This window comes from Pseudorasbora parva, chromosome 23, assembly GCF_024679245.1.
Source record: "Pseudorasbora parva isolate DD20220531a chromosome 23, ASM2467924v1, whole genome shotgun sequence".
NCBI classification, from domain to species: domain Eukaryota; kingdom Metazoa; phylum Chordata; class Actinopteri; order Cypriniformes; family Gobionidae; genus Pseudorasbora; species Pseudorasbora parva.
Window position 1 is genome coordinate 16,479,415 of NC_090194.1, and position 24,294 is coordinate 16,503,708.

General features: G+C 37.2%; 2 protein-coding genes across 6 annotated transcripts in view; one reads left to right on the plus strand and one right to left on the minus strand.

The window, feature by feature from the left end:
- The window catches only part of tjp2a (tight junction protein 2a (zona occludens 2)), a 39,784-nt gene extending 38,662 nt beyond the window's left edge, over nucleotides 1-1,122 (plus strand). For all 4 annotated transcript variants that reach the window (XM_067433168.1, XM_067433170.1, XM_067433169.1 and 1 more), the window contains 2 exons: nucleotides 84-166; nucleotides 300-1,122. In XM_067433168.1, the coding sequence (XP_067289269.1) occupies nucleotides 84-166; nucleotides 300-468 (252 nt within the window). In that variant the 3' untranslated portion in view covers nucleotides 469-1,122. The remainder of the gene's footprint in view (nucleotides 1-83; nucleotides 167-299) is intronic.
- A 1,658-nt stretch (nucleotides 1,123-2,780) lies between these two features.
- apba1b (amyloid beta (A4) precursor protein-binding, family A, member 1b) lies at nucleotides 2,781-21,763 on the minus strand. 2 transcript variants are annotated; one of them, XM_067433072.1, is made up of 12 exons: nucleotides 21,609-21,763; nucleotides 18,254-19,903; nucleotides 16,580-16,684; nucleotides 16,432-16,471; nucleotides 15,073-15,218; nucleotides 14,235-14,321; nucleotides 10,101-10,304; nucleotides 9,833-10,012; nucleotides 7,127-7,339; nucleotides 3,793-3,912; nucleotides 3,556-3,696; nucleotides 2,781-3,264 (listed from the first exon to the last, which is right to left on the minus strand). In XM_067433072.1, exons 2-12 carry the CDS (start codon nucleotides 19,856-19,858, stop codon nucleotides 3,193-3,195), a joined length of 2,913 nt encoding a protein of 970 aa, XP_067289173.1. In that variant the 5' UTR covers nucleotides 19,859-19,903; nucleotides 21,609-21,763; the 3' UTR covers nucleotides 2,781-3,192. The 2 variants fall into 2 exon arrangements, with proteins under 2 accessions (XP_067289173.1, XP_067289172.1); XM_067433071.1 differs by having other exon boundaries at nucleotides 14,235-14,324.
- Between the last annotated feature and the right edge of the window lie 2,531 nt (nucleotides 21,764-24,294).

Sequence of the window (24,294 nt, forward strand, 5' to 3'; positions counted from 1 at the left end):
TTGACGGATGGATGGATGCATACATACATAGTGTAAATAATATATTTTTTATTAATGCTGGTGTCTATTTTTTTGGTTAACAGCTGGAAATATCTCAGAAACATCCAGATATTTACGCAGTTCCCCACAAGCCAAAACCAAACCAAAACAGGCCACAACCAATTGGGTAAGTTAGTTTGTTTTTTTTTCACCCACCCTATCTTTTACCTTTTTTCTCTGATACTCTTTCCAACACATGTATAAATCCCAAAAGTGTCTTTAATGGTACGTCCTTTCAGTGATGGCTCTATTCCCTTCAGCTCCAGCTCAAACTCCGAGTCCCAGAGCTCCTCCAAACCAGCGTATTCAGAGAGCCGCTCTCACTACCGCGCCGATGACGATGGCGAGGATGAGTATCGACGCCAGTTAGCTGACCAGACCCGCAGAGGCTATTACAATCCCAAGAAATACAACGACACTGAACTCTAACTCCCAATATCCAATAAACCTCATGGGCTTCACAACAGAACAAGTGTTGGATCTGTGTTGGGAGGAAGAGGAAGTGAGCGTGGTGATATTTGTATAAGTGAGAGGAATCGTCCACTAACCATCTCTTGGAAGCACAGACAGCAGACGGGATATTGTTTGCCACATGCAGTATAAACGTGCAATTTATACAACAGCATCTTTTTTTTATACCTGCAATGTTTTTTATATAAAATTTCAGTGTATATTTCATGTCTGCTAGTACTGTTTTTTCTTTTCTTTCTGAATATTTTGTATGTCTTTAGTTTTTATTTTCCAACACTGTTTCTTACGCAAGCTACTAGATGGAGTGAACGTTACGCTTTCCTCATTAACAGTACTAACATAAACCAAAAGTGAAAGTGGGTTAAATATTATTTTCCCAAAACATTTGCTTGAGTGCCTTATTGATCAAGCACATTATTTAGAAAATTGTTTAGCAAATTATTTTATGCTTGCTGCATATAGTACTATGCTATTATTATGATTATAATACTGGCTTATGATAAGATTATGTGTAATGTTCACGCTAGTGTTGTGTGTCTGTGATCAGTGGTTTGGGCTTAACCACTAAGAAAACAGATTGGTGACTTTTTTTTTTTTTTTTTTTTTTTTTTTTTACATTTTAAAGACAAATAAATAAACCTTACTTTTAATATTTCTGCTTTGCCTGTCTTTAGTTCTACTTTCCTCACTATTACTATGAGTAACCTGAGCCATATCTATAGATTGTGATACAGTGTATATCGTTTAGTGTCGGAAATAGGAAACGATCCGAAGCATTTTATAAAAAAATGTTAAATTTCATCGGAGTGACCACTTCATCGGAGTGGTCCGAAACTTGACTTTATTAGTACTTTGTAAATGAATACCAAACAAAATTGGCAACAGGATTTAATAAGTGTTCGTAAAAAATAAAAGTCACACTCAGGACCTTCGGGTCATAGGAAATGAACCAATGAAATGGAAATTGGCAAAAATATGAAAATACAGAGTTTTTTTGAGCATACAATCTACAAATCAGCCAGGATGCAGAAAAAAAGGACTCAGCTGTGAAGGGGTGAGTCTCCAAAACATCAAGAGTGCAAAACAGACAAAAACAAAACTTGCACACGCAAGTTACTAGGTTTGTAAATGTGCTATTGTGTGATAAAAATGATCAATGTGTCCACCAGATGGCACTAATCTCTTTAAAAAAAAATCTTTCATGAGGCCTAGGCTTAAAGCTGCACTGTGTAACTTTTTTAGTTTATTCTTAGCTAAAAACACTTAGTTCTTTCAAAAATATATGTGCTTATTAATGTTTATTTACTTCTTTCAAGTAATAAAGTATTCTTGTAAGTTTATAATATGCCATTGAAAATACATACGGGTGAGGGGTTCGAATGCTGGTCGCCATGTTGCCCCTCCATCTTGAAAGTACATGAGCCAAAGAGGGACATACCCGTAAATTCAAGCTTTGCCTTTCACGTTTTAACACTCGATGGCACCGTGTCGAATGTGAAGAGGGGGATTGCCATGTTAATCTTGGACTAAATTGGCCACCGTAGGAGCTAAAACGAAATCAGAATGGAGAGGAACAGAAACTATTATTCACTGGATGGTCATATACCTTTACACCGCTAGATGGGGGGAAATATCACACAGTGTAGCTTTAACTCTTAAAAAATAATAAATAAATAAAAATTGTTTTATATATATATATATATATATATATATATATATATATATATATATATATATATATATATATATATATATATATATATATATATATATAAATGTTCTATTATATTCAATAGGAAAAAAATGGGTCTTTATTACTGTATAAATATTATTTATAAATCATACAATTATCTCAAAACACCAAAAAAGAAAAGAAAAAATATTATTGAACAAAAATTAAAAATTTATCTTAATAAGGCCACATAATATACAGTCACCACTTTTTGACCTGAACTTCCAGTGTGACCAATAAACAAGTACCATAGAGGGTTAAATTGGTCCACAAAAAAAAACAAAAAAACAATATGCATATTTTTTATAATAATGTTTATCATTATTATTAAATGTGCCATTGTATTGTATGCAAAATTTTGCAGTTTAAATGGCTGCTAATACCACTCAAACGTTTGAGGACATTATTTTTTAAAGAAATGGATGCTTTTGTTCAGCGAGGATGTTAAATTTATCCAACAGTAAAGACATATTGATATGAATACTGTTGAGATGTAATTCTGTTGTGATTCTATAGAAAATGTGACACATGAAAAATATTTGATTCCTTTACTTTCAGTTTATTGATGAACAGCAGTACAGCTCAGTAAATCAGTTTTGTGTTTGCAACCGTTACATTGAATCTCTGTTACTGTGCTCGGTGCCATTGATCTCTGTGATAGTGTAGGTCCAGCCGTGCGTCGGGCACATGATAGATGGCCGTTCATTTCTCTTTGGTACACTTGAACGCATTGATGCCAGTGGAATGATGACGGCGTTCAGAGATCGCTTCAGAGTTCAGACCCATAGAGATTAAGGCAGGTCACATGTTGCTGGAATGGTTTGGTTTATGCACTAATGGGATAATAAATACATACATCCAGTTAAATAAATATGTAAACCGTTATATTAATAATATCTAAATAAATAATAACTCTGGGTCAATGTATTGAAAGGTGGCCCTGCAAAGCTTCAGATGTAGACAGGTTGTTCCTGGGCCGTGAGCAGGCGGTACATGGCTGCAGGCATAGTCTTCATATGGATCTGAGAAAAACAGATTCAGATGATTACAGTATTCACCTTCACTGAATCACCATTTATGATTATTAGAGTATTGCACCATTAGCCTAGCAACATGCTACCTTGAAAGGTCTAAACATGTCCAAATATGCCTACGGTATTCCATATTATGTATTAGGTGAAAAACAGTATGTGAGCTGCATAGCTTGTCTGGATTCATAGTATTCATAAAACAGTAGGTGAAAAGCATTCAGATGACCTACTGGCAAGACTCTGAAGTGTGTGTGTGATGGACACTACGAGGACACTCTTTACCTCTCCTACAGCATTTGACAGGATGTGAACGATCTTCTCGTGAGGTGTGGCCACTACACTCTGACCGTTGATCTCGATGATGCGATGGCCAACGCGGACCCCTCCTCTCTCTGCAATCCCCCCTCGCATGAGGCTACAAATCTGACAACAAAACAAACCTGTTAGTAGCTGCTACCTAGTTAAACATCGGAGAAACTGACGATGACAAATGACCGATGTTTTGATGTTAATACCCACAATGCCATTCTGTACACTAAAACCCAACTGATAGCGAAGGTCTGGTCTGCGAATGAGCACCATGGTCACAGGGGGACACCTGACAATGTTCATCTTTATCCTGGATTGAGCCTTTAGCCCCTGAACACAGAACAAACAGACGAAACGAATCAAAGCACAAGTCAGTTCTCATACAATAGTGTCAATGCAGTTGGAGCAGAGCAAGCGTTTTCAGTTCATTCCAATGGAAGTTGAGCTTTACGCTAATGCGAGTGGGATGAATTGTATACGCTCGCTTTGCTCTACGCCAGGCCGCCAGTCGAATTATAATTAGCAGCAATTTGGGGGCGGCTTACTGAAAACAAAACTGTGCAATTACAAACATCGGCATTTTTACATTTCGCTGTTGCCTCTGGCTTGCTTAGTCATGGGACACTTATTATGACTGCATTATTCCCAATACATTCCCAAAATATTTTTAGGGGCCAAGCACCGAAGGTGCAAAGGCACCTATTGTATCCATTGGCGTTCCTATTATTATTCTACTCTGGAAGTCTATAGTGGTCAGTAGAACCGCTTCAGGGAAATGCAAGAAATTTGGCACACACAGACAAGAAGTCCTCGCCTGTAGCGCGATGACGTACTGGATCAGATCCAACACGTACTGGATGCGCATGCGCGGTGGTTTCATTCACAATTCGATGACGTCATATACGCATGCGTAATATATACATAAATACTCAAACCGCTCGTGCAAAAATAATGATTAATAACATGCTCAAGCCATTAGGACACACGTTTTGCATTTTCCCTTGAATGTATAGGCTACTTGTGTTTTAAGATCTTTGCAGATCGTGTTGCATTGTACCTTGAGGATTAAAATTACAGAGACCATTACTTGACTGATGTTTCCTTCCACTCAACAGCAAGTATGATCAGAATATATTAAAATTTTAACTGTTTTGCATGCATGTACAGCAAAATTGGGATAATTTAAGCATCACATTTATGAAAAGAATTTATTCATCAATTAATTACTTAATAGCCTACTATTTATCAGTACTACAACTACACGGTTTAGAACATCATCTATATAGGCTACAGTATTGATCATACATTGAGACTCGCGCATACGCATTATAAGTTAACCCAGAGATCGGTAGGCTATGACATTGCCATAATGATCCACCATCCAGTACGTATTGGATCTGATCCAGCTACGTCATCGTGCTACAGGCTGCAGCGAGGGGTGTCTCTACACAGATGACAGTCCAAACATTCAACATAGCAAAATTGGAGTCTCAATCTTAATCTCTCTAGCCCCACCATCTGTCCAAAGTTTGACTTACTTATAAAATAACTTTTGAACCGTAAGGGATAGAAATAAAAATAATTTCCTCTGATTCCTTTGCTCAGGACGATTCTGTGACGTCATTTTCCGTCATGAAATTGTTCCTGCCATTTTGAATTTCTAAAAAAATACAAATACTTTTTCAAACTCTTACTAGGTCATTGCTCCGATTTTCACAAAAATTGAACCAGATCATCTTCAGGCCATGCCGACAAAAAGTTATGGAAGTCAAAAACAATTGGTAAAACTTTTCGCAAATATAGCGCAAACAAATTTGACAAAATGACAGAACAAATGCGAGGCTATATCTCCACAACACTTTATTGTATTCTGATTAAACTTGACATTTTTGCTAATGACTTCCTAATGATTGAAATCACAAAACTTGTCATACGTCATACGATGTCCAGTTTTCCCATATCGCCCATTTTGGGCATTGGCCATTTAGAATTGTGTCAAAAAATGCTATATTTTACAAAAGCATTGCCATATCGTTAAAAAACTCAGTATGTGTATTCGGGACCATGCCCTGAAGGTACTTCGAAAGTTTCGGGGCAGCGCCAACTTGTGGTCAAAAGTTATGATGAAATTTCCAAAAATGATAACTTAATTAAATTTGCCTATTGTACTGAATCTGGTCTCAGTATATTCATTGGGTCATGCCGAGAACATACATACCAAGTTTGCCATATTTGGCCCATATTCCACCATTTAGTTTTTCTTTAAAAACCTTCTTTTTCGATCTCCAATCGGTTGTCCAATACTCACCAAAAACGTATCGTATCATCTTCAGACTGTGCAGACCAAAAAGTTATCGATTTCGTGTCAATAAATAAAACTATTTTCGTAAACCTCAGCAACTACGTTGAAGCATGATGCCAAAATGACTCTGAGAATGTATCTCTGCAATACTTTTGCACAATGACACCAAACTTTGTATGTGTCATTGTCACCTCATTCTGACCACACCACATCAATTTCGTAACTTAGCTACCTATTGATCGAAAGCGATAAACCATTAAATTGTATTATCAGGTATTGTATAAATGATTTTGCTCATTGTTGCAGTTGGTCTGACACTTCCAGTCATGTTGGCATGTCTTATCGTTTTCTTTGTGCTTGGCTCTGAAGGTGGCTGCTTGGAGCTATATTTTCTAAATGTTTTCATAATGTTGAAAGCATCCAGATTTTTAAATGTTTTTTTTTTTTAAACATTTTTTTTACGTGAACGTTAGAGAAAACATCAAGGGAATGTTTTCTTTATTTTATCATTTTGTATGTATTATGGATACATTACTTTTGAATGTTTTCTGAACCATCTGAAAAGAAAATAGTAAGTAGTAGTGTTTAAAAATCACTAAAGTCCAACTAAAAACAATTCCATGAATAAACAAATAAGTAACATCATCACAAACCTGATAACTCTGACTGAACATTCTATTAATGTTACTGGATGAATGTTAGTTCATAACTTTGAGAGAACATTGCCAGAACGTTAAAGAAAGTCACTTTCAAACCATTTTTCTGTTGGTCAATGCGGCAAATTCACATGATTGATTTACAAAATCTGCATGCGGAAATCTTTCCCCCACACGAAATACGCGATTCATCTATTGAAATGACTGGATTTTGCCCGTGGAAATTAGCAAAACAACAGTGAATGTGATCATGCCTTAATTCTTATACAGACAGCATTTGTGAATAATTCAATCCCAGAATCCACACCGACCTGAATTCAAAATATCTATCGAAGTAGATTGATTTTAAATATGAATAGCAGAAAATAGTAATTTTAAGTTCACTTAATTAAAACGAGGACTTTACCGAACATTTCTGTTATGTATTTTTATGATTATTACAGTTGAGCTATTAACTTAGCTAACATGAAACTCCCTTGGAATCAGTGTGTAGAATCTCAAATGTTTGAAAAAGCTCAAATGTTTGTTGTCATATAGTAAAAAGATCAGAAATACAACAAAAAAAAACAGAACAAACAAGTCATACTTTAATGATGCTCTGACATGTGGAGAGCGGCAGTCCGACCAGACTGGTGCCGTTAACGGTCATGATCTGATCGCCGATGTTGAGTCGTCCAGACTTGGCCGCGGGTCCGCCGTGCATCAGGCTAGCGATGATGACCGTGGGAAGGATGGAGCCCCAGCCGGACTCCACGATTACCACACCAAGAATCTCACCTTTCTGCTTCTCTATGTACACCTGACAAACATCCATGATAATAATTATATCATTACAGTTTAAATCATAAATAATGAACTTAGTCATTTTATTTTATTTGATAGTTTAGCACGAATAGACAGTTTATTTTAGCTCTGTTTAGTGTGCATGGGTAAATTAATTGTGAAATAATACAATATTTTTCTTGTTGCCATCTCAAAAAGTCCAATTCTACCTACATTTTGTTTTTGTTGAAATCAAATACATTGCCAATTCCTGCGCATGATATTTTATTTTCCTCTAAAATGTTTTTTTTTTTTGTTCCAGAAATTATCTGGTTTTGTCTCTAATTTCTGTTGTGCCACATACACTTCCCCTTTTAAAATAATGGTTTCCTGATATTCCTGGTATTACTTTAGAAACATTGACATTATTAAATTTCAATCAAGGTGTTTTTTTAATATTATAATACTTAAAATTGACCATTTACATTTTCCAGATCTAAATATTATGTTATAGGACAAAATATTTACTGAAAATAATGTGATATTCCTGTTGAATGGTGTGGATTCTGAAATCCATTGCCTCTTCAATATATATATAATATATATATAATATATAATATATAAATGAATATATATATATATATATATATATATATATATATATATCCTAATTACGTGTATAATCAAATCATTAATCAATATTTATCCTCCTATATAATCATAATGTGATCAACAATTTTATGATATTATTCAATCAAAAGACTGATTATTTGTTTCTTCATATACATTTTCTAAAATTTGTGTTTGGTCTCTGAGGAGTTATCGAGGGTCATGCCATGCCCGGAGTGCAGTAACAGTGCTTACTCACTTAGCCCGGATGAAATATGGATCTGTCTTTCATTTAATATTATATTTTATTCATTTCATTTTCTTTTACTGAAACACTGAAGAATTATGGTGAATATTGTCTGTACCTCTTACTGAGAGAAAGCGAATGTTATCAGTATGTTTTAGGGAAACTTTCTGGTCAGAGCTGAAGCTTAACTCCAACCTTGGAGAAACTGTGTATCTGTGTATGTGTGTAGTATTCTGTGTTACAGATCAGTATTGGAGGTGTACAACAAGGAGAGAGACAGCATGTCGTTCTGGACAAGCTGGCGCCTGCTCCAGACCTGGAAGTACACTACGTGCCTAATTCCAGGGTGGAAGCATCAACAAGTGAACTATGGAGACGGACATTTGATTAACAGACCATGTGTGGACATTTACTATGACTATCTATTTTCTCTTAGCCAATCAGAATCTTTCAACCTGCATTAATGACCTAGCTAGACCTTGAAAAGAGTATAACTGTTGAGAAATTGTATGTACGAAAAATGGGTAGAGTGGGGGCGCGGTCTACGAACTCCTTAAAAGACTTGAAGCTGGCTTCTGCTGATCAAACTGCAAACTATTCTTCAGTACATTTTTCTTGTTTAATTAATTGCACTCCTACTTGGTCTTCATTCTTCACAACTGGTCAACTGGTCTTGGGTCATAAACCATTGGTCATAAACTGTTAACCCCTAAAAGTATTTTAGGGGTTATAGTAAATATATACAATATATTTTTTACTGTAAATATTTACATTTTATACTGTATGTTTGATTTAATAAGAGACACCAGAACTGAGTGATATTGACATATGACATATTGATTATTCTTTGTTATTTAATAAATTTAAGTTTAAGAATTTAAAAATTACTGTGACAGGGTTGAAACAAGGTAGTTGCAGTGCTTAGTGAAATTGTTCAAATATCAAATACCTTTGATTATTTTGAATTAAGACATTTGTTTTACTGTTTTCCACCCCCCTCTCTCTTATCAGTGGGGCCATTTGCGATTCCTAAAGACAAAGAGATGCTGAAGGCCTGTAGGCCAAATGGTGCCACACCTGTAGTACAGTGGGGGAAGTTTGGTCTGATTGGTCAGTTTGAATGTCTCAGGGTTTCAGTCAAGGGATAGATAAAAGAAGATTGCAACTGTTGCTCTGTCTCTTTTTCTCTGGCTGTCTCTTCTAGGGGCCTTCTTTTTGCACTCTTCTCTTTGTCTCTCGTTCAATCTTTCTCTCTCTCTTTCCATTTATCTCTCAGGTAACATTCTATACATGCTGGGTACGATTAATGGTATAAGTTTTATTATCTCATACATCTATTTTGTAACTATTTTAAGTGTAACCATAACCAGATTTTGTCATTAAATTCTTTCAATTATAAATGATTTGCTAACTAGTTTTGATTTGGTATTGACTTTGAAGTGCTACCTATTGTAATACAATAAATTCACATTAAAGCAACGCTCTCCCACATATTTTGCTATTGTGCTATATGTATAAGTTGATCCAGCCTTACATTAGCAGCGATAAATAACCGTTGGTATTTTCATGGCTGAACACACATATTTGAAATAATTGGCCATTGGATATATATATCCTGTCAACTTTTTTATAACTACTAAACTACTATCACTTTATGGCGACTGGTCAACTTACATCCCTGCAGTTTTCAGACTTGGAGAAGTGAATGAGGTCGTCGTTGTACATGTCCTGAGTGTTGAGCAGGTCGCTGTACTCTCTCTGGCTCAGGTCCTCTGGATCAATGCCATTGGCTCTCAAAAACTCCTGATATGCAACACTGAAGGCCTGACCAATGGACTGAGCAATTAGCTGAGCCTGACAGAGAAAGAACGAAGCAATGCAAGTAACATTAAGGATTTGCAGCCTTCCATGAAGTACATGCTGTAACAGTTCAAACACTCACATCTTCTGATTCAAAAACATGGCAGATCATCTTGTACTGGCGTCGGTCGTCTCGTGCTGGGTTTGTGTGTTGCGTCTCTGCCGAGTCCAAGTTCTCCTGTGCGCTCTGAGAACGAATCATCTTCCCACGAGCCATCAGCACAACCATGTTCCCGATGTCGGCTATGTACGAGATGGTCCTCAGTGGATGGTCCATCATGGTGTCCTGTCAAGATCAGTGTTTTTGAACATTTGATCACAACTGATGATGGTTATTCCTGTAACTACTGTATGTATTAGTGTCCACAACAAATAAAAAGAAAAAGTGCCATGATCTTAGAAACGTGCTCTCATCTTGGTTTTGTATGATTTTGAATTTAAAAAAGTTATACTTTTCACACAAAAAAATACATTGAGAGTATACATATTACATTATTTCCAAAAAGGTTTCTGATAACATTTCTCAAGGTAAAATAGTATTTTCACAAATATCATAAATTATTAATTAATAAATATCATTGGAATTTTGGGGAGTCACACCACACAACATTTTACAACCTGAACTAACCTAACATGAAAAGGTCAAAATATCTGATATTTTACCAATGTTTGCCAATGTTGGCAGGTCCTCTCTATGATATCACTTCCTGTTTTATGTTTTTTTCTGCATGTTGGTTGAATACGTGACATTGAATTTGAATTTACCGATGCATTTATAACAGTTCTAAAAATATGTTTGAATGCATTAAAATACAACATAAAAATATATATAGAAAAAAATATTCAAATAAAATAAAAAAATCTTCATTATTATAATTATTTTAATAGGGGTGGGCAATATGACCAAAATTTTATATCACGATATGAGTAATGTTATTTCACGATAACGATATACATCACAATACAATTATTTATATGCTATATTTCAAAAATTGTCATGCCACTGAAATTTAAAAAATCTCATCACCAATTTCAATAATAACAAAAAAAAACTATCAAGCTTACTGAAGATAGTAAACAGAGAAGTAAACGGAGATAAAAATGAACAAAGAAAAACTACGATCAAAGACATAAATGAATTAGACCTACCTGAAAATTTTTAATCATTAGATAGGCTTATAGAAATACTAAATTGTTATGAAGTAATCCAAATGTACATCATCCACCCATAATACCCCTGAAATTGTTTACTTAATGCTCCAATAGAAATAACTAAATACAATTTATTTGAGAAAATTAAAAACATCATCTGTAGAAACAGTGAATTTCAATGCACTGTACATTTGATCGTATTATTCATACCAGGCCAGCAGATGGCGATGGCACTTTGTAAACACTACATTCCTATAGAGTAGACCGAGCACGTAATCTAGCCTGACGTCCTCATACTCAATTCTAGTCAGAATATGAGTCTGATACTGCTCCATTGGGCTGTAATTATTTTTTATTTTTTTTAAATGACATTTTCCAACAAAACACACAATGATATGTAACATTAAACAAACATTGAGCTGTAATTATGAGGCGTTTTTCAACCGAACTAGGAATGATCTCAATTGGATGGACCTACAACCAATCAGAGCAACGGAGTGACGCATAACGTTAGATGTCAATTGTCAACAGAACTCAACTGCACTCTGTTGCCAAGTCTGCAGTTTTCCCGAGGATTGTTTCCATGTCCACGGGTTGAAGCGACCTCAATGATATATAGACTCAGGAATGCGAATTTTAGCAAGCAACCTTGCCAAAATAACACACATTTTACCCCCCAAATGCCATTTCTTTCCAGAGAACCCAAGGTGAAGGCACAAACAAGTTCTCCGTTTAGGAGAGGTTTCGCCTTTAATGACATGGATGATTACATTACTGTTTATCATCTGTCCATCATTGTCTAAAGCCCGCCATGAAATTTTCATTGGGCCAAACTGTTTCTATTCGTATAATCGCATAATTACTCCTCTATAGATCAAGTCCAGACCGAACTGCCCGAGCTCAAATGTTGTGGGCGGGGCTGAGTTCGGCTGGCATCCAGGCTACACGTAATACGCATGACGCCTATGGTATTACAAATGTACGTATTTATAATCTACGGAGACGAAATTGGTATCGTTTTCAAAACCATGCACTTTTTTGAAACTCCTTTTTTGTTGTGTAAACCGTAATAAGCTAGAATGGGTAAACCCAGCCTGATCTGCCGGTGGATTGATTTCGCCCTGCAGCTCAGTCTGGAAACCTGTACACTTTTGCGGGAACCAATCACAGACTGGCTTATCCACCCAGTGCGCTATTGGCGGGTTTAACATGATGACAGATAGAGAAGCGTTGGGCCATTGCCTGATGATCACACCTCTTGTGGTCTGATTGGTCAAAGGACCATCGAACTACGTACAGAGTCATTCAAATACTGCTTGTTTATCACGCCTCTTGTGCAGTAGAAAATACAGACTAGCCTAGAAATCTAGACGCACCCTAGCGGCAGCAAATTTAATCTGCCCTCAAGTGTCGTCTAGCAACTCTCAATACCCTTCTGAGCTGTAATTGCCTAACTCTTGCAGGGCCAATCACATCGTGTATATCGAGTCGATGGGCGGGGCCATAATGACGACGGCCGAGTTGTGTTTGCGTGCTTCTAGTAAACACAGAAACTGGCGAACGGCCGTCTTTCGAATCAGAAAGTTTTTTAACTCCAAAAAAGCTTAAAAAAAAAAAAAAGCTCAACTCCAAAAGACTTGGAGTTAAGCTTTTCTCTGAGAAAAGGACAAAGAACGGCACTGAAGTCATTCTTAAAAAGGGAAGATGTGTTCGGAGTTTTGCCGACCGGATACGGTGAATGTTTAATCTATCAACAAGCTCTGTTTCACCTTCGTTGCTCTGGTTGTTGTAGCGCTATCCTATCACGTGCAGAGGGAGTTTGAAAGACAACCGTCTATCCCGCCCCTCGGATTGAGCTCTGTCTATGGTGAGTTTCCAGACCAAACATCTTGATGTGGGTCTGGCTTGTCAGGCTACCCCTAGACCAATGTTCAATCTTAAATTGAGTTTGGTCTGGTAATAGCCAGACAAGGATTAAGCAGCAATGATGAGCAGACTGTATGCCTATCGTCACAAGTCTGTCTAGCACAGGGGTTTTCAAACTTCATGATGCCAAGGACCCCCAAATATGAGGAACCTTTATGGGGGACCCCCTTCATAAAATACATCTATATATTTGTATGTATAAAAAAATATTAGATAAATAGTAAGTGACATAAATACAACACATTGTTTCCAAACTTAAATTGGCTATACTTAAGCTACACTGTATAACTTTTTTAGTTTATTCTTAGCTAAAAACACTTAGTTCTTTCAAAAATATATGTGCTCATGAATGTATATTTACTTCTTTCAAGTAATAAAGTATTCTCGTAAGTTTATAATATGCCATTGAAAATACATACGGGTGAGGGGTTCGAATGCCGGTCGCCATGTTGCCCCTCCATCTTGAAAGTACATTAGCCAAAGAGGGACATACCCGTAAATTCAAGCTTCACCTTTCGCGTTTTAACACTCGATGGCACCGTGTTGAATGTGAAGAGGGGGATTGCCATGTTATATCTTGGACTAAATTGGCCACCGTAGGAGTTCAAACGAAATCAGAATTGAGAGGAACAGAAACTATTATTCACTGGATGGTCATATACCTTTACACCGCTAGATGGGGGAAAATATCACACAGTGTAGCTTTAATGTTGTATGCATTAACCTGAAGAAAAACATTTTCAATTAAAATGTACGTGTTTAAGCAACTTTCATAATGTTTATGTAAGCAGCTTACATACCGTGTTAAGAACCCCAGTGAGCAAAATAAAGGGGACTATAGTGAGAAAAACTTACTAGAAAGATACGAAGCAAACATATACAAATCTTGAAAGAATGTATACGGCAAACAAGGAGATAAACAATTAGAAATGAAACCATTAGATTGTTTGGTAGACTCCATTTTTGCTTTGTCTTTTAATTCTCTGAAATTTTCTGGGGACCCCTTAGAACCTTCTGAAGGACCCCTGGGGGTCCCCGGACCCCTTTTTGAAAACCCCTGGTCTAGCACACGACATGCAAAACTGTTCACAATTCAAAGCGAAACGAGCATGAAAGTGATTCAAAGTGTGTTCTGCACCTGTGTGAAAGCGCTGAGCACTTTGATCCTCTGCGTTGATATAAAGAGGTCCACTTCAGTGCTGGACGGCGGCCCACTCTCAGTGCCCTGCTGATACCATAAGGGAAGAAAAACAGTTATTACTCTTAAAGCAGCACATCACTTCCTGGGCTACAAATACGACACTCTCATAAAAGCCTGTCAAACAACACGATAGGAGTGTTACAATACAAGACGAAGGAAAAGAACAGCATAATATCCATGATACTGCAATCTTGCTAAAGACCCACATGTCTACAGGAACAAATACCATACCTTATTTCTGATTTTGGCCTGTGTCTGGGCTGTCTGCTTGGCAAGGGACAAATAAAAACAGAGAACGGTCAAATAAAGCCTGAAAACATAAAAGGGCTAGTGGGCGGCTCAGACGCGATTGGTTTGGAAACGATGGATACGCCCAAATGAAAATCTGGCTGAAGGGGGGACAGGGTGCGTGGGATGTTATGGTATTGTGATAGGCTGAAGGTTTTTGGGAACCACTATCAAAATTTCAGCTCTGATCAGAATGACATCAGCGGCCCCAGAGACAAAAACTGACTCTCACAATCAACTAACTGTCACTCACATTTGTTTGTTAACACATACAGGGCTAGATATATCCAGAGATGTTTGCGACATGTTTTTCATCCGTAACCTCACATAGCCTTAGATGAATCAGTACATTAGTGAGTGCAGTATTGGTGTGTACATGTTTGAGCACGCTCTAAAATGAGCACAGACAGGTGCATCAAATAATTAGTACACCAGAGGAAACTCCGGCTAGGCTTCCCTGGTCTGTATATAGCGGTGTGTTCCTCACCCGGACGCGGCACATGGCCTCCTGGGCTTGCTGCATGCGGCCGCTCTTTGTGGGCGTTCTCTCTGACAGCAGCTGGGTGGAACCCAGGTAGTTTGCGGCAAAAATGATGCCGTCAATCAAATCCTCAGGGTCACACGGGCCAGGAACTGTGGAAACAAAGCAGACCAAAGGCACAGCAGAACATTTAACCTGATACTCTGCATTATTTTAGGATTCAAATCACTGTGAATGCTCTCCATGTTTAACTTTTGTGTTTTTTTTGTAATTGAATGTAATTGTAATGAAGATCATCCTGTCTGGAGTCAATGATTTTTTATTATTATTATTTAAATCATAATAAAAGCAGAACTACAAATATATGGAAGCCCGTTTCCGCCACTAAATAATTAGTTTTTTAAATTGCGACTTTTTATTTCAGAATTCTGACTTTTTCTCACAATAGCAAGTTACAAAGTCTGAATTCTGAGATATAAAGTCGCAATTGCATGATATAAAGTCACAATTCTGACTGAGAAATAAATTCAGACTTTATATTACGCAATTGTGACTTTATATCTCAGGATTCTGACTTAATAACAGAACTGCGAGAAAAAAAGTCAGAATTGTGACTATCACGCAATTGCGACTTTATATCTCATAATTGTGACTTTATATTACGCAATTGTGAGTTTATATCTCATAATTCTTACTTTATAACTCGCAATTGTGAGAAAAAAGTCACAATTACTCAATTTTTTAATTTAGTGGTGGAAACTGGCTTCCATACATATACGAATCTACAAAAAAAAATTTTTGTATTATGGTAATTAAAGTTGGGAAGAAATGTGCTTAATTATCATGAAAATAATGTCGAAATGCAAATCATAAATATGCAAAAAAATAAATGAAAGAAATAATATTAAACATGTTAACGTTTTAATAATTGTGGTGTATTTTTGACATTTTTATAAATATGCCAATATAGTTTATTTTAATTTATAATTTGTATTTATTTTAGTTATTTTAATACATCAATACATAATAAATAAATAAAAAAACTGCCTTGCAACTCGCAGAAACATTGTTTTTTCATGTTTCATGTTTTTTTTAAGGGTATTAGTTTCAGTTTTAGTTAACTATAATAACCCTGTTATATTTAAGAAAAAGATTATAAATAATAAAACATAATTAATAATACCAATATTGTTTTAAACAATATTCAAAATAACGAAGTAAAATATAATCCAGACATTATTGACAGGTTCATGAGACAGTCTTACATTCCAATGGTTTACAATCTTACAAGACAATGCAGGATAATAAGTTCCTTATGAGTCTTATTTGACACATATCATAAGTGCCTGGTTTCCTTAACCTTACCATCAACATATGTAGGGAAAGAGGCCAAATTTCTCCTAGGCTGCGAACCAAAAACATAGTATGTTACAATTACAGTAAAACTGTAAGAAATAAGTATAAGAATCAATCAAAAATGTGTGTCAGCTGCAAGTCAAATAGAATAATTCACCTCTTGACTTGGCACACAGGGACTGACGTCTAGATCCTGGTCCTGATAATGGACTCCGGAGGATTCTGCTCCCAAAGGAAGAAGTTCATTATCTTGAACTGGAGCCTGTAAAAATGAAGGAAATATCAGAAGTTGTATGATCACACTTGATCTTTTTTAACAACTCTAAATATATAATCTGAATCACTTGATAAGTAGAATGTTTGTCTGATTTACAGTTGAACACCTGCTATATTCATATCAACAGCCACTTCAGTTGCATCAACTTTATAATGAAGTGTTATGTAAATTTCAAATAATGTTTTAAAACATACATTTTATGCTTTCAATTCCTAAAAGTCACAGTGTGTTGACTTTTCCCAAGTATGCATTCATGAACATAAATAATTCAACGATTTTAATGAATATTTTATAGCAACTGCACTTTCAAAAAAGTAGTTTAAGCTGTTGAAATATTTTACATCCAAGCATAACTAAAAAGTGTAATCTCTATATAAATTTTACAACACATTTTCATTACTTCATAACTGAAATTACCATTTTAAAGTCCCATCATCTGCTAATGTAATATTTACCACAAAATTATTTTACTTCATTGTCTATGCTTAAAAATAAAAATGACAAAAACGTTGGCATCATTCAGCAAAAATACCTAACTGTGGCCAAATTTTTACGTGCACCTATTGTGCTTTTTCAAATATTAGCTTTAATTTTAGTGTGTAAATAATACCGTTGTTTGTGAATGCAAAAGGTCTGCAAAGTTTCAAAGATCAAAGTACATGATAAATGAAGTTGTTTCCCAAGTCGCAAGACACTGCCTAAAACAAGTCGTCAGAAATTCCAGTTTTATTTCCTCTTCAGATCCATGTAGGTTTGTAACAAATTTGCATGAATGCCAAACTATGGTTCATTCTATGCCGGCGAACAACATCTACTTTGACCCACAAACACTGTAGTTGTTGCTGAGACCTAGAGTTTGGTTCGTGTTGTCAACATGTTGAGAAGAGAGAGGGTTAAAAAAAGACTGAATCCTTAAAGGGTTAGTTCACCCAAAAATGAAATTGATGTCATTAATGACTCACCCTAATGTCGTTCCACACCCGTAAGACCTCCGTTCATCTTCAGAACACAGTTTAAGATATTTTATATTTTAGTCCCAGAGCATATGCAGTCTATGCACACTATATTGTCCATGTCCAGAAAGCTAATAAAAACATCATCAAAGTAGTCCATATGTGACATCAGTTGGTTTGATTAGAATCTCTTGAAGCATCGAAAATACATTTTGGTCCAAAAATAACAACACATATGGACTACTTTGATGATGTTTTTATTCCCTTTCTGGACATGGACAGTACAGTGTGCAGACTGCATACGCTCTGGGACTAAAATATCAAATATCTTACGGGTGTGGAACGACATTAGGGTGAGCCATTAATGATGTCAATTTCATTTGGGGGTGAACTATCCCTTTAAGAGGATGCTGCAATGTATATTATAAGAAAATGAAAGTGTTTTTTGAACTTGGATGCAAGTAAACCTTTTGTTAGAGACAGACATCCAAAACAAAATTAGGAGCCTTTAAAATAGCACAATAGGGGAACTTTAAAATAAAGTTTCATAAGGAACTTCATCACAAGGAATTGTGGTATTTATGCAGGAAAACTCACTCACCGCATACTGTGGAGAAGACTGTGATGGCTGACATGGTGACTGTGGATATGAGTGAATCTGAGGATGTAGTTGAGGATGGTTCTCCTCAACAGGGCTCACATCCTGCCTCATCACCCACACAGGCTCTGTGATCTTGTCAGGCGTGTAGGGTGAACGCACCGTCTTGGTCTTAACCTCCTCAATAGCTTCTCTTATATCCTTGATGGCCAAAGAGACAGCATCTCCTGTAGCTCTGCAAGACTCTGAATTATCAGGTCTTTCCACTACTTCAACCTGCAAATCAGATGAAGTAGTTTCTGATGTCTCCTCTTGGGGGTGAACTTCCTGTGAAAGGCTAGTCGAGCTTGATGTTTTCCTGACCTGGGCTCTGCTTCGCCCTGAGCTTCCGGCTTCATCTCCTGACTGTTCGTCATAGAAGTGTAGCCTGGAGCCCACTGAATTAAGCAGATCGATGTCATCCTGTGGGTCGCACTGGTCATCACACTCATCCATGGTCATGCTCTGGTTCCTCTCATACATCTGTGGCCCATCAAGGACCTGATTAGGATCTGTTAGGTTGCATTGGTATGATTCTGTCTGATATTCTGCTGAAGTCTCGTCAGGGTAAGAATCAGTGCAGGCTTCAGGACTAGAGTCTGAGAGATCATCTTGGTGGTCCTCAACATTGGTCATGGGACTATCAATCCCTTTATCCTTGTTTGTATAAGTGCAACCGGTGTTAAAATTAGTAGGGTATGGCTTTGGATCAGAGATGTAGCTTTGAAGAGTCTCAGGGAAGGTTCGTGGAGACTGAAAAAATGGTTTGTTCATCATTTGGTGCGGAGATGTGGCAAACGGTGGAACATCTACTCTTAGTGGACTGGTTCTTTTACTTTCAGGTCGACATTTTGAAGTAATCTTAGGTGGAACATAGTCTTGTTCATGAGTTTGTCTGGAATAGTCCTCTTCCTCTTTGTTCTCTTTCACCAATTCCTCTTCACCAAACTTTGATTCTTCACATTGAACCTTCTGGTCCAACTGTTCCATTGAAGACTTTGGCTGTTCTGGATCTGTATCACGATCAATCTGTGTATCAGATGAATGGGACAGATCTGGACTGTTTCCAACCAGTCTATCAGTGATCGCTTCATCCTGAGGAGATGGAGTCATCAGTTCTTGAGAGGAATCTTCCGGAGATAATGCTTCTGAAGCTTGTTCTTTTGGAGGAGTTTTGACCACCTGTTGTTGTTCTTCTTCTTCTTTGTTCTGTTGTCTGTGTCTGTGCTGATGGAGTCTCTCTCCTCTCTGACGATGTCTTGACGCCCCCAGCTTGGGCTGTTGGCTAGCTCTAGCTTCTGTATCTCCGCTCTCAGTCCGCCTGCGTTGTGCTTGACCGGGAACATGCCGCCTACGGTGGCGTGGGGGAGCTTGGCTAGATCCAGATGGGTGTTGGTTGGCTGGTTGATGATGATGGTGGTGGCCTTGGCTTTCTGCATCGGGATTGTGCAGCTGGCATGGCCTCCATCTTGGTCGACCTCCCTCTAGAGGAGTCCCATTGGGCTGCTTGCTGCGATGAGGGGGAGGACCTCTGAGACCTGCCTCCTCTGGCTCCTCCCTATGGCTCATGGCTCCAGCCACTCACTGCTCATTGTCTAGATGCTGCTGAACAGCCTGAATGACACACAGAAATCATAGGTAATAGAGAAGGAGTATATCCTACAATACATTTTATATTGGAAGCAGAATCATTACCATGACAAAAAATGTTAATAGCATTAATGTTTTAATTGTAAATGCACTTAATGTCTAATCAAGCAATGTGGCTGTATAATGACAGAGTAACACACTGCATGTTTGTGTTCCTGTGCAGAGACATGGTTTATGGCAGTGGCACTGTCACAGATGGCCTCACCGTGGGCAGTCGTCATGCTGCATACTCCACCAGTCCTGGAGTTCAGCAGATTCATCTGTCAAACCCAAACCCAAAGCCATGGGATTTACCTCCCAATTTAAACAGAGATCTTCACTTTCATGTAGTGAAGTATTGTGTTGTATTGTTGACAACTGAGAGCATGTGTGCATATTAGGGTCTCTTTGCAGTTCCGGTAACAGGTGGTGTCACACTTTCAGATGGCAAAAAATGTACAAAAAATGTAACTGCAATATTCACATAATACCTTTCTCAAACTTAAAAAAAAAAAAGCATTAAACTTGCTAGTGGTCACAGCCAGTGTATTTTTAAAAATCGTACCATTATTTTAGTATAACTGTGTAAGAAATGGGAAAAATATATAGCTTTAACATACAGTAAATATAGTAAAGCACAGGAGGTTTAATGAACGATGAGTCATTTTAAAAAAAAAAGAAGGAAAATCTCACTGCAACCATAAGATCCTGTTATGCTACAAAAAACTTGACCGCTGTGGTTGCTAGAAATTCATCAAAGAATAGAATGACAATTTGTATAGTTTTTATAGTTTTATAGTGCATGCCTGTATAAATTATTAACTCATATCATTATATCTTACCAACTAAATTAATAGGCTATAAACTGATCAAAACCATTAATGCACACGAAACAGAAAGTCATATGATTAATTAAAGTTAATCAAAACTTATACGGCATATTTTGAACCATATGGCTTTTAAATAAACAGCAAAACAATGCTATAAAGATTAACTAGACAATTTAACTTTGTAAAACAAAACTCCAAAATTAAATTAAATCTGATGCATCATGCGACGTCTGTATAGGCTATTTCACTGTATATTTTGTTTACAACGTTTTATTAATATTTTATAAGAGCTACATGCACGTCTTGGTGGATGGACTGTCACAGTAGATTTTCATCGTAAATTATAACGTTGTTCCAATACAGTAGGCTAAGATTACTACATAAAGCGATAGTATGTTTCCACTATAGAATATTGGACAAAAGCCGGCATCACTGTGTTATTTTACCATTAACACTATAAACATTTAGCTTCATCTTAATATCAAAGAAGAGTCTTAAAAACCAAATGTCACGTTTGTCGATGTAACTGCTGCAGTAACGTTAGGACAGGTGATACCGCTAACCATCTGGGAATTTCGTCGCTTCAAACATAAAAAAATATTTTATACTCTCCAATTAAGCACACAATAAAACACCAAATTACGATCTAACGGTGTAATTTGAAAACTTTCCGTTGGTAATAAAAGTTAAAAGCGTGTTATTTGTTAAGGTGGCGGGCCTGCGCTGTTGCAAACGCATCTTCCCTCCCCAGTGAATTTATCCAGCAGGTGCAGCTCCTCCTGTACGATCAAGTACCGTCAGAAAACACGACATACAGCGGGACCCGAACAGCTGTTTAGAGTGTCATCCGTTACACTTACCTGTTATGAACACGAGCGATGAAGAAGAGCTTTTCGGCTCGCCTTCATCTTCGTCGGTTGTTCTTATCAACACACTGGGATTAGGCGAGTGGAGCGGCGGATCTCAGACCCCTCCTTCAGCATACAGTGACATCAGAGCGGATTACACACCAGCAAATACACTCCCTGCCCCCAAACCAGCCCGCAACAAATCGTACCATCTGTCTTGTGCTTTTGAGCCAGTTACACTTCCTCTACATATAGATTGTTATTATGTTCAGATATTACTTTCTCGTATTAGGACATTCAATCCGGACTGTACGCGGTCCACACTCGCTCCCTTTCCATTTAAAATGCGCAAATTGAAAATGCGAATTGAAAATACACCCAATGGGAGCATATCAATTTCGCAAAAAAAAATATTGCAAAAAGTAATGGAAATGCCATCGTAATACAATACATTTTTATCTACATTTAGAAAATATTGCATAAGTTTTGTGCAAATCTGTAATTGAAACTAGGCCAACAATCACTGTGATAAACTCCATTTAACCAACTGCGTTAAACAGCATTTAGGGTATGTACACAACAAATATGTACTAAAAAGAGAAAAGTTTTTCTTTTGTGTTTTTCGCATACAGACGACAACATTGCCAAAATTCTCCATTTCCACGGTTCCGCGGAAACAATGAAAAAAATGCTGTATTATTCATGGCCGGCCAGTAGATGGTGTTATTTTGAAACTTTAACTTTAACTTTATTTCTGACTTTAAATACCTCGCAATTGCGACTTTAAAGCTACACTGTGTAACTTTTTTAGTTTATTCTTAGCTAAAATCACTTAGTTCTTTCAAAAATATATGTGCTCATTAATGTATATTTACTTCTTTCAAGTAATAATGCATTCTCGTAATTTTATAATATACCATTGAAAATACATAAGTGTTGAGGGTTCGGATGGCGGTCGCCATGTTGCTCCTCCATCTTGAAAGTACATTTGCCAAAGAGGGACATACCCGTAAATTCAAGCTTCGCTTTTCGCGTTTTTACACTCGATGGCACTGTGTCGAATGTGAAGAGGGGGATTGCTTGAGGCTGCTATATGATGATGGAGGATCACTCTTAAGCCCCTTTCACACTGCACGTCGGACCCGCAATATTCCCGGAGCATTGCCAGGTCGCCTTCTGTGTGAAAGCAACCAAGTCCCGGAATTGATTACCGAATTCGACCCGGGTCGGGGACCTAGTAACATTGCGGGATATGTATCAGAGTCGCCAAGAAAGCGGAAAAGAGAATTAAGACGGCAACGCAACAGGCAAATCAACAAGACAAAAGTAAATATTGGAGTGGCCTTTCTAAGATGGAAAGAGCTCATGAGGAGAAACGATTTTAAAAAGAACGCTGGCATTGCCTGCTTTCTTTTCGACAGGTAATATTAATTCAGCCTATTTGTGTATATTGGAAGTTTTATTGTTGCTTGGCTAATTGTATCATGGTGTGCAGTGCATAACACTAGAACGATGTCTAGGATAGTTTTCCTCGCGTCAATGATGAAAAAGTATTGTTTACCTTATAACATAAATCCGTGTTCTATGACGGACAACATGAGATTAATATTTTAATTGCATTATAATTTGTTTGCCTTACGCTAGTGATGTCGTACAATATACACAATAATGATAGCACTGATAATAGAACCTGATAGCTGATGTTAGCAATGGACTGGTTAAAAATAACAAAAACGTAAAACTATTATTCATTTTACATAGATTAATTTGATCATAGATCATTTGGTAAATTAAATAACTGCAAATTATAATAGTTTCAAAAGTTACCTCATCACATGAAGCAACACTCACCGAAGAGGTCGAACTGGAAGCCATGACTAAATCGGCCACCGTAGGAGTTGAAATGAAATCGAAATTGAGAGGAGCAGAAACTATTATTCACTGGATGGTCATATACCTTTTCACCACTAGATGGGGGAAAATATCACACAGTGTAGCTTTAAAATCACGTGATTCTGACTTTATAACCTACAATTACAACTTTATATCATGTACTAAACTTTATATCACGTATATCATTGTCAAACTGATCCCGTTCCCATAAATTCATTGAAATTATTAAAAACCAGAATCATGCCAGGCCAGTAGATGGCGATGTCACTTTGTAAAGAGAAACTACGGTCTATAGACTAAACATGTCATACACATTCGCATGACGTCGCTGTTTTCACGATAATGGTATCGTTTTAAAAACTCAAAAACAACAATTTAACATAATGCTTAATGGACTCAAAATAATGATGGCAGAGTTTTGACGGTCCCGCACTACTTGAAAACAAAGAAGCTGGCGAACAGCGGTCTTTCGAATTGGCTTTGGCCGTGACTCTGGAAGACTTGGAGTTAAGCTTTTCTTTGAGAAAAGAACAAAGAAAGGCACTTAAGTTATTCTTAAAAAAGAAAGATGTGTTGTAAGTTTTGCCGACTGGAAACGGCAAAAGTTTAAGTTCTTTTAGTTTTAGAAAAGTTCTAACTAGCTCCGCTTCACTTTCTTCTTTGCTCAGGTTGGTTGTGGCACTATTCTATTGCGTGCAGCGGGACAACGGTTTATCCTGCGCCCCGGACTGAGCCCTGCCAATACTGTGTTCCTAGACCCAACATCCATGGGCGTAGATGACGCGGGGGACGTGTCCCCCTCACT